Below are 17,289 nucleotides of genomic sequence, written 5' to 3'. Positions count from 1 at the left end.
GGTGGATGCATTGTGCTAATGTATGCATCAGGACAGGGCTTGGATTAAAGGAGGCCCCCCTGACATTTCCTTGGCCGCTCTCTATTGCACCGTGTTCCGGATGCGGGTTAAAGATGTGCATCAACAGGCAGGGTCGATGCTGGAAGAACTCAGCGGGTCGAGCAGCATCTGCGGGGGGGAAAGGAGTAGTCCTCAGTCCCACAGATGCTGCTCGACCCGCTGAGCTGCTCCAGATCCCAGCATCTGCAGGTCTCCCCGGATGAGCGCCGTTCCGAAGGGAATGGAATGCAGACGATGCTGGAAACACGCAGCGGGTCGGGTCAGCGTCTGCGGAGGGTCGAGGGGGCGCCGGGTTTGCAGGGACCATCTCACCTACCTGCCTGCCTGCCTGCACTCTCCGGCCTCCCGGGCGGCTGGCTGGGCTCCGCACGTGCGCCGACGTCGCCCTGACAACGGGGCGCGCGCGCTGCCCCGGACCGGGGTTCCCCGAGCAACGGGAGCCGCGCCGCCCGCGCGCCCCCAGGGTGGGTGGTGAGGCTGTCAGTCACGCCGTTGCCCGGGGTAACCGCCGCCGGGCTCTCTCCCTCCCTCCAGCCGCCCGCCCGGTGCGCGGAGCGGGTTGCACGGCGGAGGGGTTTGAGCGGCGCACCGTGGCTGGCGGCATCCGGTTGTGTGTGTGTGTGTGGAGGGAGGGACATGGTGGAGGGAGCGAGATGACGGCCCGGGGGACGGCCAGCCGCTTCCTGCAGGGCGTCCTGCACAACGGCGTCGGCAGGTACATCTGTCAGCTGAAGAGGCTCAACATCGTCTTCAGCGGGGGCGCTGCGAGCAGCAGAGGCGTCAGGTCAGTGGCCGTCCCCCCGGCCCGGACACGCGGCCTGCTGCAGGGACCCCGCGGGCCGAGCGGCGGCTGTGGTGGCGGACGGGGCATTCGGGTCCAGACCCTGCATCGAGGGGAGGGGAGGGTCACAGGTACACTGCACGGGGACAGGCCCTTCGGCCCAACACGTTTATGCTGACCGAGGTCCCTTCCCCCCCCTCTCCCTTCCCCCCCCTCTCCCTTCCCCCCCCTCTCCCTTCCCCCCCCTCTCCCTTCCCCCCCTCTCCCTTCCCCCCCCTCTCCCTTCCCCCCCCTCTCCCTTCCCCCCCCTCTCCCTTCCCCCCCCTCTCCCTTCCCCCCCCTCTCCCTTCCCCCCCCTCTCCCTTCCCCCCCCTCTCCCTTCCCCCCCCTCTCCCTTCCCCCCCCCCGCCTCCTCTCCCTCCCTTCCCCCCCATACTGTTAGGCCATTTGGGACTGAGTGAGGAACTTCATCACTCAGAGGAAGGTGACTCTTTGGTAGCTGAGGACCCCAATGATGACCTCCTCAACAAGAAAAGAGAGACTCTTTGTAGCAAAAAAATACAAATCTCTGGAGGATCTCAATGGATCGAGTAGCATCTGTAGTGGGGTGGGGATGGGGAAATTGTCACCGTTTTAGGGTCAAAACCTGCATCAGTCAGCACTAAGGTGACCAGTATAAAGATGTAGGATAACGGACAGGTGGGGGATACGGGAGGGTGAAGCTTAAGACAAAGGCTGTATGATGAGGTCAAAGGCACTCAAGTCAGACAGTTATGATTGAGCAGATCTTCCAAGTATTCCTTCCAGCAGGTGCAACCTGCCTCTCTGTCCTTGAATAACCTCTGTCCTTGACTGTTGACAGGGTGGGCCCTTGGGTGTTTGATCCATAGAAGGCCTTGATGGTGTTGAAGAATCTGCACATCATGGTTACCAGCAAGTTGCTGGACCTTATGCACTCTATCCACCATCCCTTTTTTAAGTGACATTTTCTGTTGAACCTTGGCCTTCAGGTGCCTGTAGAACTGTTTCTTTTCCTCTGGGGTACAGTTCACTTTGCAATCTAAGAATCCCTTGCATTAATTAGCTGCCAGATCTCCAGGTCATTTTCATAAAATTAGTCCTGGTGTTTTCTGATAGAGAGGCCAGGAATCTCATCACAGCTGGTAATTATGGTGGGTTTCAGGGCAGTCCAGGACATTCTGCAGGTCTGCAGTGTTTTGGGAGTGATGTCAGGTTGTTTGTGAGGTGTGGTCTGAGAAGATAAGATATCTTTATTAGTCACATGTACATCGAAACACACAGTGAAATGCACCTTTTTGCGTAGTGTTCTGGGGGCAAGCCGCAAGTGTTGCCACGCTTCCAGCGCCAACATAGCATGCCCACAACTTCCTAACCTGTACGTCTTTGGAATATGGGAGGAAACCGGAGCACCCGGAGGAAACCCACGCAGACACGGGGAGAATGTATAAACTCCTTACAGGCAGTGACCAGATTTGAACCCGGATCACTGGCACTGTAAAGCGTTATTCTGTCCTTGAGACACTGATTTCTCGTGGCAACACTTCTGTATCCGGTTTTGTTTCTGTTTCAATGCTTCTAAAGTGTCTCCGTGTTCTTTGGCCCCCTGCAGAGAGTACATTGAAGAAGGCGTGATAGATTTTGCGAGGCAGAATCCTGGGATTGTCCTCTATGTCACTGAAAAGAAGTGCCACGTTCCGAAGCTGGTCGGGGAATACTGTGAGTAGCTGGAGCACTGCTCCCAATCCCAAGTACGTTGTGAGTGGAGAATAGTTTCCATCCCAAGGAAGGAGATTAGAAAATCAGAGGATAAAATCTGATCATTCTTGTCCAGCTTGTGTGCCAGTGTCCCAAGTGAATGTTGGCTTAACCAATCTGCCATCTTGCATCTTGGCCCCTGCGTTGTGCTACTTCCACACTCTTTTCTCTGCTTCCTATTAACTGTAGGGCTTTTCAGATACACACAGCACAGAGAAGGGGACCATTGCGCCTTTACCAATGTTTTGAAAGCAATTGCCAATTGCGAAACTGCCTTGCACTTTCCCCACTCCCTTCCATCCTTTCAACTATTTATCCAGTTCTCCCTTCAGGAGGTTGCTATTTAATCTGGTCTCTCTATTCTTTCAGGTAGTGCATGGCAGAGCGCCACTCTGACGTTTGCAAAAAAAAAAAATTTGTATCTTGCTGCTGATTCTTTAGATAATTGTTCTAAATCTGCCTCCTGCCAGTACACACATTTACTAACCTTGACTTTTAATAATGTTACAATCACTTAAGGTTTGGATGTTACAAAAGTATTTGCTAAAGCTGGGATTTGGGGCAAAGAGGAGGGCTGTTACCTCTTTGTGAGTTGGTGTGCTTGGCATGACTTGTAGCTTGGCTGTGGCTGGTGGCCCAAAGCCCATTTCTCAGATTTAACTACAAGATAAGATATCTTTATTAGTCACATGTACTTCGAAACACACAGTGAAATGCATCTTTTGCGCGGAGTGTTCTGGGGCAGCCCGCAAGTGTCGCCATGCTTCCAGCGTCAACATAGCATGTCCACAACTTCCTAACCCGTACGTCTTTGGGATGCGGGAGGAAACCGGAGCACCCGGAGGAAACCCATGCAGACACGGGGAGAATGTACAAACTCCTTACAGACAGCAGCCGGAATTGAACCCGGGTCGCTGGTGCTGTAAAACGTTACGCTTACCGCTACGCTACCAAGAGGCAAATGTGTGTTGATTCATTTATTAGGAAGTGCTGGAAAAAGAAATTAGGTTCAATGAACTATAGTCCTGGTTGATCAGATATAGAAGGGCCTGTTTACATTTGACAGGCTAGAGGATTGCAGTGTAACCTATCTAAGGCTGTTGGGTGCCCTTTGGAGATTTCTCAAAGAGCAAGGTAAAGGAAAGCCAAGTTTTTCTCCTTTTCATCACCCTAATTCCCACTGAGCATTCAACATCGTTGTAATTTTCACTGTACAGGTGAACCCCACCCCCCCGGTTTACAACCGTTTGGGTAACAGAAATTTGACTTTGCAGAATTCAACAAATCACCAATTTAAAAATTTGAGATAGGGAATTAAAATTCACTCTCACAGAATCTATGTGGGGGGGGGGGGGGGAGTAAATAAATCAACACTTTTTTTCAACTTGCATTTCTTGATGCATGTGCAGATGACGTGGCTTTGCATTATGGAAAACTGCAATACGGACTGTTTTCTAGGAACAGTTCCCCCCCTTACCCTGTAACGCAGGGATCGCCTGTACTGTAATTTCTTCCCAGGCACATAGTGCAGCCATTCACCACAAGATGGTGCCCAAACCTAACGGTAAATCCTGATCCTTAAGGTGACACTGTTATTTAATACCCAACCAAGCTGTGGTCCCAAAACAATGCTCCTGCCTTATTCTACACTGTTTTATCTTTCTTTGGACTACATTACCAATCTCTTGATTATTAATCTGGTCTTTTCTTCAGTCAGTCCACAAGAAAATAGGAGCAAGAGTAGAATTACATTCCTAGAGGTGCTGCCACTTGGTTGAGAGGTTAAAATATTGCCCTTTTGGTCTCCCATTTGAACATGAAAGAGCCTATGAGCTTGTTCTGAAATTGAGTAGTGGTGTTTATCCCTCGTGAAATTTATTCCTCTGTCAATTAGTTTATCGTATTGTTGTTTGTGAAGGCTTGCTGTGTGCTAATTGGTTGCCACGTTTCCTACATTACATTGGTGACCACACTTGAAACATAATTTATATTGAAAAAAAACAGAAGGCTAGAAGAACTCAGAAGGTGAAGCAGCATCTGTGGAGACAAAAGCTGTATGTCGACTGAAGGCGTTTGGTGCATTTCGTGATCAACGTCTGCCTTTGCTAAAGGATGGTTCCTGAGGTATGAGAAGAGGTCCATGTTTTCCAGGGTCTTGTCATCCTTATTGGCAGAGAGCAGGGTGTGGGTTGATGGAGGAGCTTTGGTTTGTGGAAGTTGAATATCAGGCCCATCTTTCCTCGTGCTTCGTTGAACAAGTCAATGATGACTTGGAGACTGTGTCTGAACGTGCCCACATGTAAGCCTCATCAAAGTAATACAACTGCGTACCATAGGTGGGGTTTTTCTGGGTTCTGCAGTGGAGGCAAAGTAGTGATTTCCCAATTTGTTCTGTAGGTATACTGGGAAACCTTTTGGAGGTGAGAGATAGCAATGCAGCAAGAAAGAAGTGTCAGGGTGTAGGTGTGTCCTTGCTCAACACCAGTATGCATGGAATTGGTTCTTTTGCGGTTTTCCCTGGTCCAGCTAAATAATTAGCATCAGGAGAAAGGCATACACTTATGTGGTGTCTCATACCCTCTGGACATCCCAAACTTGTTTTAACAGTGGATACCTAATCATGTTTGTCCAGTGGGGAATGCGACTGGCAACTTCTACATAGCAAAATCCCGCAGACAAAAACCATGTGTCAAGGACCCTCTGAAAATCTTTCTCTTGAAAAGGCTTTTGGTCCTCTGCCCTTAATGCCACCTTATGTGGCTGGGTGTGGGTTTTGTTTAATAACAGTGCTGTGAACCACTTGTAGGTGATTAGATTAAATGTGCAATGTAAATTACAAGTTGTTGTCAGTCTCTCATTCTAATAAAGTTTCACCACATTAGCACTTGGTTTCCTTTGTGACAAGAGTGCCTGGTGCCTGCTTAAAGGCAAATCACTGTCAAAATTGCCTGGACCTTCAGCACTGCTTCAGGTGAACCCCAAATAGTGAAAGAGAAATATTCTAAAAGCAGTGCTGATTTTTCAGTTGAAGCTGCACTTTCAAAGTCGCACCACGGTTCTCGCAATCTGGAGATTGCTCTTGACGTGTAATTGAAGTAGGAGTTGGATGTTCAGTAGGATCATGGCCCATCCCGCCGTCCCAACCATTTTTCTCCCTGATTCCCATGTACCTTTGGTCACCCTGGATTCCGAAAGTTATCAATATCCACCTTGAATATACTTAACAATTTAGAATCAACCACTCCCTGCAACAGAGATTTCCAAATACCCTCATCTGCCTCAGTAAAGAAATTACCCCTGACAGCTGTGCTATGTTATGTTTTGACACCCCCCCATCCTGAGGCTTTGCCCCCTAGTTCTAAATACTCTACCCAAGGAAAAGATACTCTCGGTATCTACCTTTCCGAATCCCCTCAGGAGTCTTCTGTGTTTCAATAAGATTACCTTTCATTATTTCAACTCCAGAGAATAGCAACCCAACTGGCTCAGCTTTTCCTTTATGGAGAAGGTCTCAGGTCCCAGGAATCATTCTACTAAATCTTCACAGAACCACCTACAAGGCAAATATATCCTTCCTGAGATAAGGAGACCAAGACTATGTAGTACTCTAGGTGTGTTCCTACCAAAGTCCTGTACAGTTATAGCAAGGTTCCTTACCTTTGCCATTTCCCTTACTCTAAAGCCCAACATTCCATTTGACTTAATTACTTGCTGCACCTGAATGTTATCCCTGTTATTCATGTATTGTGGGTCTCTTGAAGCACTAACACTCAACAGTCTCAAATAATACTCATACTTTTCTGTTCTTTATACCAATGTGGGTAATCTCCCATCTCCACCCATTATTCTCCTTATCTTTGCGCCTACTCACTTAACCTATCTCTAGCCTTTTGCAATCTCCTTGTGACTTCCTTGCAACTGATTTTTCCCTCCAGTCTATTTGTCATCTGCAAATTAAGATACTGTACAAGGACCCTTCATGAGAACAGAGATTGATAGGTTCTTGATTGGTAAGGGGGGTTAAGGGCAGAAAGCGGGAGAATGGTTTTTTTTAAAAATCAGCCATGGTTGAATGGAGGAGCAAACTCAAGGGGCCGAATGGCCTGATTCTGCTCTTGTATCTTATTGGCCATTACTGTAGGTTGTAAGTAGCTGAGGTCCCATTACTGATAGCGATGGAATTAGACTAGTTACAGCTTGCCAACCTGAAAATGATGTTTGTTCCTACTGTACTGTTAGCCAGTCACCAGTCCTTACCAATATATCACCCCAACTCCATGACCCATGTTTTACCTTATTTTCCTTTTGTCAAAAAAGGAAACCATTCTGGGCCATCAAGTTTATCTGGTTCCCCACTAACTTTTCCTGTATTCTCCCCACGTTCCCATCGACTCCCCCCCAGATTCTATCACTCGCCTACAAACTAGGGCCAATGAACCTTCCAGCCCACATGTCTTTGGGATGTCAGAGGAAACCAGAAGGAGGACGTGCAAACTCCACACTGACGGCACTGGAGATCGGGATTGAACCCAGATCACTGGAAGCTATGAGGACCACAGCTCTGCTAGCTGCATTACTGTGCCACCTTTGCGTAAATATCATAGTGTTTTTAGTGCACAGATTGCCTTGATATTCTGGAAGCAGTTTGATAACTGAGCCAATTGGCTCTTAGTGTGACAAATGATTGAATGGTAGTTGCGATTAACACATTTTTTTTATATCGGGAGATTCTAATCACACTGTGATAAACCTAGCCAAGTATTAAGAAGTATTTGCATTTATATTGCACCTTGCCTGGTCAATATTTATCCCTCCCTCTACCTCTCTAGTTATCTGATGGTTATCATATTGGGTGTTTAGGGGAGCTTGCTGTGTGCCAATTAACTGCCATGTTTCCCAGGTGATGGCAGTGACAGTCCTTCAAAAGAACATAATTGGCTGTAAAACACTTTGAGCATTATGAAAGGGCTATTGAAAATGTGATGCTAATTTCTTCTAACTCAGTAAAAGTCTTTCCCCCTACAGAACACCTTGAGAATCTGAAGAGCTATTCAGGCATCTGCCCTCTTCCTCTGATCTTTGCACAGGGACAATTTAAGAGGTCCATGTACTTAGAACAGTACAGCACAGGAACAGGCCCTTCAGCCCACAGTGTTGTGCAGAACTAACTGAGCTAATGACACCAAATCCCTACACATGATCCATATTCCTCCATTCTCTGCATATTCATGTGCCTATCTAAGAGCCTGTTAAATGCCTCTATCATATCTGCCTCCACCACCACTGCTGGCAGCGCATTCAAGGTACCCACCACTCTGTAAAATAAACATGCCCTGCACATCTCCTTTGAACTTTCCCCCTCTGACTTTAAATGCATGCCCACTAGTATTAGACATTTCATCCCTGGGAGGGGAAAAGAAACCAGCTGTCTATCTATGCCGCTCATAATTTTATAAACTTCTATGAGGTCTCCCCTCAGCCTCCACCACTCCAGAGAAAACAACCTAAGTTTGTCCAACCTCTCCTGTAGCACATGCCCTCTAATCCAGGCAGCACCCTGATAAGCCTTCTGCACCCTCTCCAAAGCCTCCACATCCATCCTGTAATGGGCCGACCAGAATTGAATGCAATACTCAAGATGCAGTCTAACCAGAGTTTTATAAAGCTGCAGTGTAACTTCCTGACTCTTGAACGCAAGGCATCCACTAATAAAGGCAAGCACCAGCAACTAATAAAGGCAAGCACCAGCAACCAATAAAGGCAGTGTAGGGGGGCAAAAGTTGGGAATATCTCCTTCCGTACAAAAAGCTCAAGTCAGGAGTCTAATGGAATACTCAGTCATTGCCTGAGCAAACTTGGGTAAATTTAGAACTTTAACTATTCCATATTTGCATTCAAGGTATTGAATTATTCTGGTTTTTGCTGTAGAGTTATAATGGGTGTCTTTTGTGTCTATGTGAAATGTGATGCTTGGACATGCAGCTCTTATTATGTGAAAGCAGAAGAGGCCCCAGCAGTTCTTTCTTTCATGGGATGTGGGTGTCACTGGCAAGGAGGAAGGGAGCCACTTTCTTGAAACGCTGTACAAGTGAAGACTTGTTAGGCCATTTCAGAGGTCAATTAAAAAAAAATCAACCACATTGTTGTTAGACCAGGTGAATTTTTAAACAGCCGCTCAACATTATTGATACCAGCTGTCCTATCATAGATTCTCCCAGTTGCTGAATTAAGATAGAAAGGAAAAACTTTCAAAAGAATTTACAATTAGGAGTTCCTGACAATTACAACATTGAAGGAATATAACTCCATGCTTGGCAAGGATGGATTTTCAGTGCCAGAGAGATGATCAGTTGTTAATTAACAGTTATTAAGTTGGTAATAATCTATGTGGAACGGAATGAAATGAAATGGGGTTGATTTTCTGTGCCTTGTTTTGTTAGTTGTGAGTTCAACAGGTTCATGGTCGCCTGTGTGTTTCAGTGCTGTATTCTGCACTAAATTTGTAACCTGACTCATGGCCTTCTGAAAGAAAAAAATGTTTACACTCCATCTGTCTTAAATTGGTGATCCCTTGTTTTTAAATAATGATCCCCAGTTCCGGATTCTCCCACAAGGGGAAATGTACTCTTTTTGGAGCCATGTATATTTCAGTCAGGACACCCCACTCCACGACCCCCCAGTTCTTCTAAATGCAAATATAAGCCTAGCCTATCCAAACTTACCTCTTAAGACAATCTGCCCATTTCAAATCTCATTCTAGTAAACTTCTGAACTATTTCCAATGCTTTGAAATGCTTTAAAAAAAATCACCTACACTGTATGCAGTGATCCAGATGTGATCTCACTAAAGCTGTACATGACTGAAGCATAGGTCAAACAGAGTGGAAACAGGCCCTTGGCCCACTAGTCTGTGCCAACCATCAAACACCCATTTATACCAGTCCCACAATAATTCCGTTTTATTCTCCCCGATTTTGATCAACTCCCCACAGGATCTACGCAGTAGGAGCAATGAACCTACCAAACCACTCATCTTTGGTATGTTAGAGGAAACCAGAGCACCCAAAGCCCTTAGCAATATCAATAATGTTCTGTTACCTTTCGTAATTACTGTACCTGAATATTGGCCTTCTATGAATCATGGATTAAGACATAAGGATCCCTCCACATCTCAGAGCGCTCTCACCATTTAGATACATGGTTTATTTTCACTGCCAAAATGGACAAGTCCACATTTTCCCACATTGTACTCCATTTGCCAGAACTTTGTCCACTCATTTAACCTATCTATATCCCTTTGCAGCCTTGTTATGGCCTCTTTCTTTCCAGCCCATCTTTGTCATCAGCAGATTTATCCACAGTACCTTGGTGCCTTCATCCTGGTCATTAATATAAATTGTAAAAAGTTGAGGCTGAACCCTGGGGTACACCACGCATTACATCTTGCCAATCAGAAATAAACTCATTTTTGCTGAATGTTTCCTGTTAGCCAGCCAAGCTTGTATCCATGTTATTGTGTTATCTCCTGTATCATGAGTTTTTGTTTTATGCAGTAAACTTGGTGCCCCTAATCAAATGCCTTCTGCAAATCTGTGTACATCCATCCAGTTCCCTTTTATCTACATCACACGTTACTTAGAACTCCAATAAATTGGTAAAATATGATTTCCCTTTCACAAAACCATAACGGTTTTGCCTAAATACCTTGAATTTTTGTAAGATCCCTGCCATAACATTTTAGTAATACCTTCTAACATTTTCTATATCACAGATGTTAAGCTATTTCTCCCTCTCCCTCCTGAACTAAGGAGTTGTCTTTTGCTATTTTCCAACCTAATGGAATCTTTTCCAAAGATGGTTGATCCATTGGTGTTAAATTTCTAAAATTCTCTATTGTCAGTAACAGGGCACTTGAAATAGAGTGGGACGGTCTGGACTTTCTGTGTCACAGTTGGCTTATAGTAAAAGTTTATAGTGATCCTGTGGTTTCTTCCGGCTGCTCCGGTTTTCTCCCAACATCCCAGAGATATTCAAGTTGATAGGTTAATTGGCCACTATAAACCGCCCCTAGTGTGAGGGTAAGTGTAGTGGCAGAGTCTGGGGGGAGCTAATGGGAATATAGGGAATAAAATGGGGTTAGTGCAAATGGATGCTTGATCGTTGGTGAGTTGAAGACCATTTTTAACAGTGTGATGTCCTCTCCACATTTGACTCTGCCCTCGAGTGAGCCATAGACATAGGAGCAGAATTAGGCCATTCAGCCCATCGAGTCTGCTCCGCCATTCAATCGTGGCTGGGTTTTTTTCCAACCCCTTTATCAATCAAGAACTTATCAATCTCTGCCTTAAATACACCCAGTAACTTGGCCACAGCCCTCTGTGGCAACACATTCCACAGATTCACCACCCTCTGGCTGAAGAAATTCCTCCTCCATCTCACTCTTTAATCTGAGGCTGTGCCCTTGGATTCCAGACTCTCCCACTAATGGAAATATCCTCTCCAACTCCACTCTATCTAGGCGTTGCAGAATCCAGTAGGTTTCAATGAGACCTTCCCTCATCCTTCTGAAACTCCATTGAGTGCAGGCCCAGAGGCATCAAACGCTCCTCATATGTTAAGCCCTTCATTGCCAGGATCATTCTTGTGAATCTCCTCAGGACATGTTATCCACGGGAAGTCTGTGCCTCTATTCTTAGGAGTGACAAGTGCAATGTACCATAGCTGCAGTACGGTTAGTCTGTGCAGAGGCTGATGTATTAAAAATATCATCTGATACTAACAGAGCACAGAAACTTGTCAGAATTTGCTTCCCACATGCCAGACAAATCATAAATATCAATTAGTAAAGGTCTGTAGGGACATGCTGAGTGGAACAGGTCTTGGAGCTGCTTTGATGAATTTTCTGCAAAGCCAGACAGGTCGTCCACCGGCTTGATTTCAGTTTGCTCGGTTGCAAATTTCTTTGCCATTCTGCTTCATCAGGAATTGGCTGAGGCTGTTTGGCACTGATCAAGAGATGAGCTGTCAGTTTTGAAATGCAAAACAGTAGAACTGAGTTGCTGCTTGTTCATTTATTCCCTTTCCAGTGAACTGTCAACCAAGTGTGCTGCTGGATTTGCACAAATCAGCCGTTTCTTGAAAGAGCTGCAACAATGAGATGTGTATAAAATTCAAAGAAAGCTGTAGATGGGAAAGGAAGGGAGCAGGAGAGAACGCTAGGGGGAGAGAAAGCTGGAGCGGTTTTCCCCTGAAGCCACTAGCTTATACTGTCACACAGATCTATGGTCTCTTGCTTATCCCTGTCCCTTTGGATGGGATCCTAGAAGTTGAGTAAGAACCAAAACGAGTCTGATCCAGCCTTTGCCCCAATGCAAGTGGGCTTGGGTGTTGGTATGGGGGTGAAAGGAAACAATATCTAACTGATATCCTTTTCACTGAAGCCAAATCTAATACTATTCAGCCAGCACCATACAGAAAGGGGTTCAGATCTGGGGCTCTCCTGGTTCCATTTGCCTTGGTTCCACAAGGGGGCAGCAAATCTTCAAATTGGGATATTGGTGAGGCCAAGAGCATAAAACTCTTCCTTTTAACCATCTTTAAACGCCTCAATTAGATAATCCCCCAGTCCCAATCTATTGCAACTCGCACTGACAGAAGTGTGAGGAGAAGCTGGGCTAAAATTAGGAGGCGTGACCAAAGAGAGTGGCCTTAAGGAAGGATCTAATGAGAGGGAAGTTGGGACAGTCGGAGAAGTTTGGGGGGTGGGGGGAGACAGTAGCCAATGATGAGGGAAGAGAAGGCAAATTTATAAAACCCTGGAGCCTGAAGAAGAGAAAGAAATCGAGGGATACAGGATCGGTGCTGAGGTAAAAGAGCTGCAATCCTAATGAATGCAGAGCAGGCTGAGTGGTTTATAACTGGGGTTGTAGGAGGTTAGAAATAGCAAAGTGTTAGGCCCTTGAGAGATTTAAATGCAAGGCCTCTAAAGAACATCTACTCAGCAGTCTGGCGAGCATCAGTCATGGGTGAACGTGGAACTGCCACTGACGTGTTTGTAAATTGCCCTTGGTGATTGGTGTCGTCAAGCCTGCAGAGCAGCACAGTGGCCTACGGTGCACGCGTGTTCCTCTTCTCACAACGTAACAAAGTTGAATCATTGGGAAATGCGAGGACAGAACTTGACTTACGAAGCACCCGTACAATTGGTGGATAGACTCACCGCTGACCTGCGACATTGCCCTGGGAGTGGAGAGGAGCAGAATGGAATTAAGGAGCTGTTTAACATTATGCACACATTAAAGGGATTGATAATAAACTCATAAATATACGTGCAAACTCACATAAACACCCACAACTCTCATATACATAAAGTCGCATAAACGTATGCACGCGCTTGCGTAAATATATGCACACTTGCATAAATATATATGCACGTAATCACATAAATGCAAATTCAAAATACACTCTCAAATATACCAACAAACTCACATTGTGTATATCCACAGATTCACAGGTGTACCCACAAACTCGCATCTATATTTACACACACCTCTTAAACAAACATCAGGAAGAAAAAGCATACTTTACCCAGATTATAACAGCTCTCAACCTTGATAGACTTATCTGTGGTAGGTAAATTAAACAAAAATATCAGAAAGTAAAGACCACTTTATCTAAAATGCCTGTTGTTCAACCCACTGAGTTGATGCTGGTTCACTATTACAATCTCAGAAGCGGAGCGGTTAATTTGTGCACAGGAAGCTCCCACAAACACCAGTGTGATACAATGGAAGTGGAACCCATGAAAAAGCAACACATGGAGGCATCATAATATTGCAATTTCAGGAAAAAAAATACTTGCTGGGTGAGAAAGGGTTAAATAAGCATTAGAATATTCTTTGAAAGTTTCAAGACACTTGGAGACTGCTGTGATACAGGTCCAATTACTTGGGGTCATTGGCTTCATTGTTCTCATCAGTCGAAGAAGCTCCTGAGCTTTCTGTGTGAGTCAGACACAAATGCTTTGATGAGAAATGCCAGTGCCAGCTGCTAATTTTGGACACAAGCTCTTATTTTCAGAAACAATCCAGTAATTGGCAGCCCCAGATGAAGTGCTTCATCCCTATCGACACCCTGCAAAAAAAAAGTGAGGCTGTTTGCAGTCAGTTTAAACAAAAATATACACACTCACACACACAGCTTGCACCAGAGCTAGCTTGCATGCGAGCAGTTTGCATGCACTTATACACAACTTCAGTACGTGTGTGCAGCTTACATGCACCCACAGCTGTAGTCTTTAACCCTCAACTCCTCTAAGCAAATGGGGGTGAGGAGGGAATTCCTTCCTTTGTTGATTGCCTTGCATTTATAATTAGCATTTCAGTATTGTCCCAGCCAATACCTTTGAAGTGCTGTGCTGGTGGGAAACACATGCACTGCAAGCTCCCAGGAACAGCAATTTGATGGTGGTCACATGACCTGTTTGCTGATGTTATTTAAGGGGTGAATATTGCCTGAGACAAACTGACATCAACACTTTAATGTCTCCACGCTCACTGCTGCCTGGCATCATGATCAGACCTGGAGTGACTGGCAGCTAACCTGGCGCTGTGCATATCTTAGTGCTCATGCCAGGTACAACTGAGCTTGGTAGGACCAGATCTATAATGCATGAGAAATAAAACAGGAAACTCAGCAGGTCAAGCAGCACCTTTGGACAATTAATGCTTCATAGCAACGGAACTGTTAGCGAGTTAACAGTTTGTAAGCAATTGCAGATACAGAGATAAAGGAGGATGCAGGGAAAGGAAAGAATAAATGGGAACAGATGGGGAAAGATGGACTTGGGGGAAAAGGTTGGTCATTTTGCAAGTCTATGAAAAAGACTTGAAGGGCCGAATGGCCACTTTGTAAAAGAGTGTAGAGAGCAGTGATTAAACGTACTGAGTTGCATTACTGTTGGCTTTTCCTGGGCGGGGATCAGAAATCTGCCGCACCTCCTTTCACTGCATTGATCATCCAGTGGTGCCTCCTGTTTATGTTAGATGTATAAATATGTAAATATTTGGTTTCCTGTCCCAATCTCGTTGCAGTGAATGGAGCAGTGAGAGAAGAGTCTTTAAGCAGCAAGACCGCACGGGAGGTTGCCCAGCTCATCCAGAAAATGGCCACTCAGTCGGGCCTGGACAAAATCCGCATCCGCAAACCATATCACACCGACAGCCCGAGTGTACAGGGTCAGTGGAACCCATTCATCAACAAGCCCACTGCCCTGAACCTGCAAGACTTCAAGAAAGACTGAGAGGCCAGACCCATCGTCAGGAGCAGAGAAATTGACATAATCAGCCCCATTTATAGCTTAAATCTGTCCTTCCCTGCTTAAACCAAATCTTTCCCCCTGTGTATTGAACAGCATATGATTGCAAATAGGTTCTAATGACAAGAAAATCCCCAGCCACCTCCCCGCCACTCCCTGTTGGTGGAACATCAGTCTGAACTTTGAACCTTGATTCTGTAGCTTCTCACAAATTGTTAAATGTTAATAAAGATACAGAAGTGGTTAATATCCTCCTTTTGGGCAGTTAAATATGACCAGCTCTCAGTATTTAAAGGTGGGTTTAGACACAGTCCTCTGAGCTGTGATCAGCAGTGGTGCTGGCGAGGGAAGGGATAAGTAGTGTTCCAACTCCATCCTTCCCAGCAGGATCCAGGGAGGAGAAGGGGATAGCTGCTGGGAATGCTCTGAATCTAATCCAATAGTCCTCCACCAACTAAGCAAAGTGATGCTACCACTAGACACAAAGTCCCCTACCCCAGCTCTTTCAGTATGCTAAAGGGACCATTCCCTCCTTCCGTTCTCTATCGCACTCATTCCCTTCTCACGGCCCTTTCCCACACAGCCACAGAAATGAGTGTGGAACGTGGAGGCTGGTGGTGTGGTCAGGCGCAGCCCCTATCCTTGCTGTGGGTCAGAGGAGAGAGCGGGAGACCTTAAAGTACGTGAAGTGCTGGCTCTGGTGGAGGAGAAGCCACGGTTAAGGAGAAAGGGGGATACCTTGGGAGTAAAGGTGTGGAAGGTCGTCGGAACCAATGCGACGGAGCAGCAGAAGCCAGAAAGAATGGAATGTTGCCCTTGTGGGAAGCAGGGTGGAGGAGCAGTCAAGGTAGCTGTGGAAGTCTGTGAGCTTGTAATGGGTCTTGGTCACTAACCTATCCACAGTGATGGAGATGAAGGCATCAAGAAAGGGAAGAGTCAGAGATGGACCATGTGAAAGTGAGAGCAGGGTGGAAATTGGCAGCAAAGGTGATGAAGCCTTCGAGTGTTGTATGAGAGCAAGAATATAGTCATCAATGTAAAGGAAACGTAGGTAAGGGGAGGGGTCTAAGTTGGACTGAAAGGAGGACTGTTCCCTGCATCACACCTAGACAAGTATAATTTGGACCCATGTGGATTTCCACAGCTACACCTTCAATTTGGGGGAAGTGAGATGAGTTAAAGGAAAAGTTGCTCAAAGTGAGAACCTGTTTAGCTAGGGGAACAGGGTGGTGGAGAGGGACTGGTTGGGTCTCTGCTCAAGGAGGAACTAAGGCATCCTCAGGCTATCCTGGTGTGGGTAGAGGGATTGGATGTGAAAGTGACAGAGGGCAGCAGAGGTGTGGAGGATGTAAGTTAGAAGAGTGGACAAGTGAAGAAAGAATAGAGTCAAGGCAGGAAGAAATAAGCGTTGAGGGACAAGGATAGTCTATAATGATAGGACTTTCAGCACCTCTTGTGGATCTTGGGGAGGTGGGAGAAGCAGGCTGTGCACATCTGAGAGACCGAGGTCGGCGACTGTGGAGGGGCAAGTCCAGAGAAATGAGGTAAGGGATGGACAATGGGCTGAAGTTCCCATCAACTACTCATCACCCCACCAAGATTCTACCACTCTTCTACACACGAGGGGCAATTTACAGTGGCCAGTTAACATATTAATCCATACATCTTTGGGATGTGGCAGGAAACCCATGCAGTTGCAGGGAGAACATGCAAACTCTACACAGACAACACTGGAGGTTAGGATTGAACCTGGATTGCTGGAGCAGTGAGGCAGCAGCTCTACCAGCTACACCACAGTGCCATTTTACAGTACAAATTGCATAACCTACTTGTTCAGGATGGTTAGTGTAAATTTGTCTATTAGCACCTCAGAGGCCTCAATTCCAACTCATTGGCTCAGTGTTGTCAATAAATACTATCTTTTCAAAAGTCTGCATTTCCAATCCACCTTTCACACCCAAAGCCATTTTACAATGAATGAAGAACATATTTTGATGTAGTCATTGTAGTGTAGGGAACACAGCAGCCAATTAGCACAGAACAAATTACTGTAAAGTCAAAGTTGAGTTTATTGTCATGTGCACAAGTACATGTATGCACAAGTGCAATGAAAAATTAGTGTAGAAGGTTGTCAAGGGTCACAACGGGACATTGACAGGATGCAAAGCTGGGCTTAGAAGTGGTAGACGGAGTTGGACCCAGAAAATTGTGAAGTGACTCACTTTGGAAGGTCGAGTTTGAAGGCAGAATACAGGGTTCTTAGCAGTGTGGAGGGAACAGAGGGATCTTGGGGTCCAAGTCCATAGATCCCTCATAGTTGCTGTGCAAGTTGATAGGGTTGTTAAGAAGGCATATG

The 17,289-nt window shown here is 45.9% G+C and overlaps 1 protein-coding gene across 2 annotated transcripts; it reads left to right on the top strand.

Annotated features, from left to right (window-relative positions):
- Positions 1–390: 390 nt before the first annotated feature.
- On the top strand, positions 391–15,180 carry mrpl43 (mitochondrial ribosomal protein L43). Of its 2 annotated transcripts, none has more exons than XM_052027713.1 (3): positions 391–775; positions 2,472–2,578; positions 14,710–15,180. In XM_052027713.1, the coding sequence occupies exons 1-3, from the start codon at positions 714–716 to the stop codon at positions 14,916–14,918; spliced, it is 378 nt and encodes a 125-aa protein (XP_051883673.1). In that variant the 5' UTR covers positions 391–713; the 3' UTR covers positions 14,919–15,180. The 2 variants fall into 2 exon arrangements, with proteins under 2 accessions (XP_051883673.1, XP_051883672.1); XM_052027712.1 differs by having other exon boundaries at positions 410–844.
- Positions 15,181–17,289: the final 2,109 nt, after the last annotated feature.

The sequence above is a fragment of the Pristis pectinata genome, chromosome 12 (genome assembly GCF_009764475.1).
Source record: "Pristis pectinata isolate sPriPec2 chromosome 12, sPriPec2.1.pri, whole genome shotgun sequence".
In the NCBI taxonomy this organism is placed as follows: Eukaryota; Metazoa; Chordata; class Chondrichthyes; order Rhinopristiformes; family Pristidae; genus Pristis; species Pristis pectinata.
Note: the sequence above shows the minus strand (reverse complement) of the source record. Positions and strands in the feature narration are given on the sequence as shown.

Coding starts and splice junctions, on each gene's coding strand:
- mrpl43 (XM_052027712.1), top strand. CDS start 714: ATGACGGCCCGGGGGACGGCCAGCCGCTTCCTGCAGGGCGTCCTGCAC. Junction 845..2,471: donor GCGAGCAGCAGAGGCGTCAG/GTCAGTGGCCGT, acceptor GGCCCCCTGCAG/AGAGTACATTGAAGAAGGCG. Junction 2,579..14,709: donor GAAGCTGGTCGGGGAATACT/GTGAGTAGCTGG, acceptor ATCTCGTTGCAG/TGAATGGAGCAGTGAGAGAA.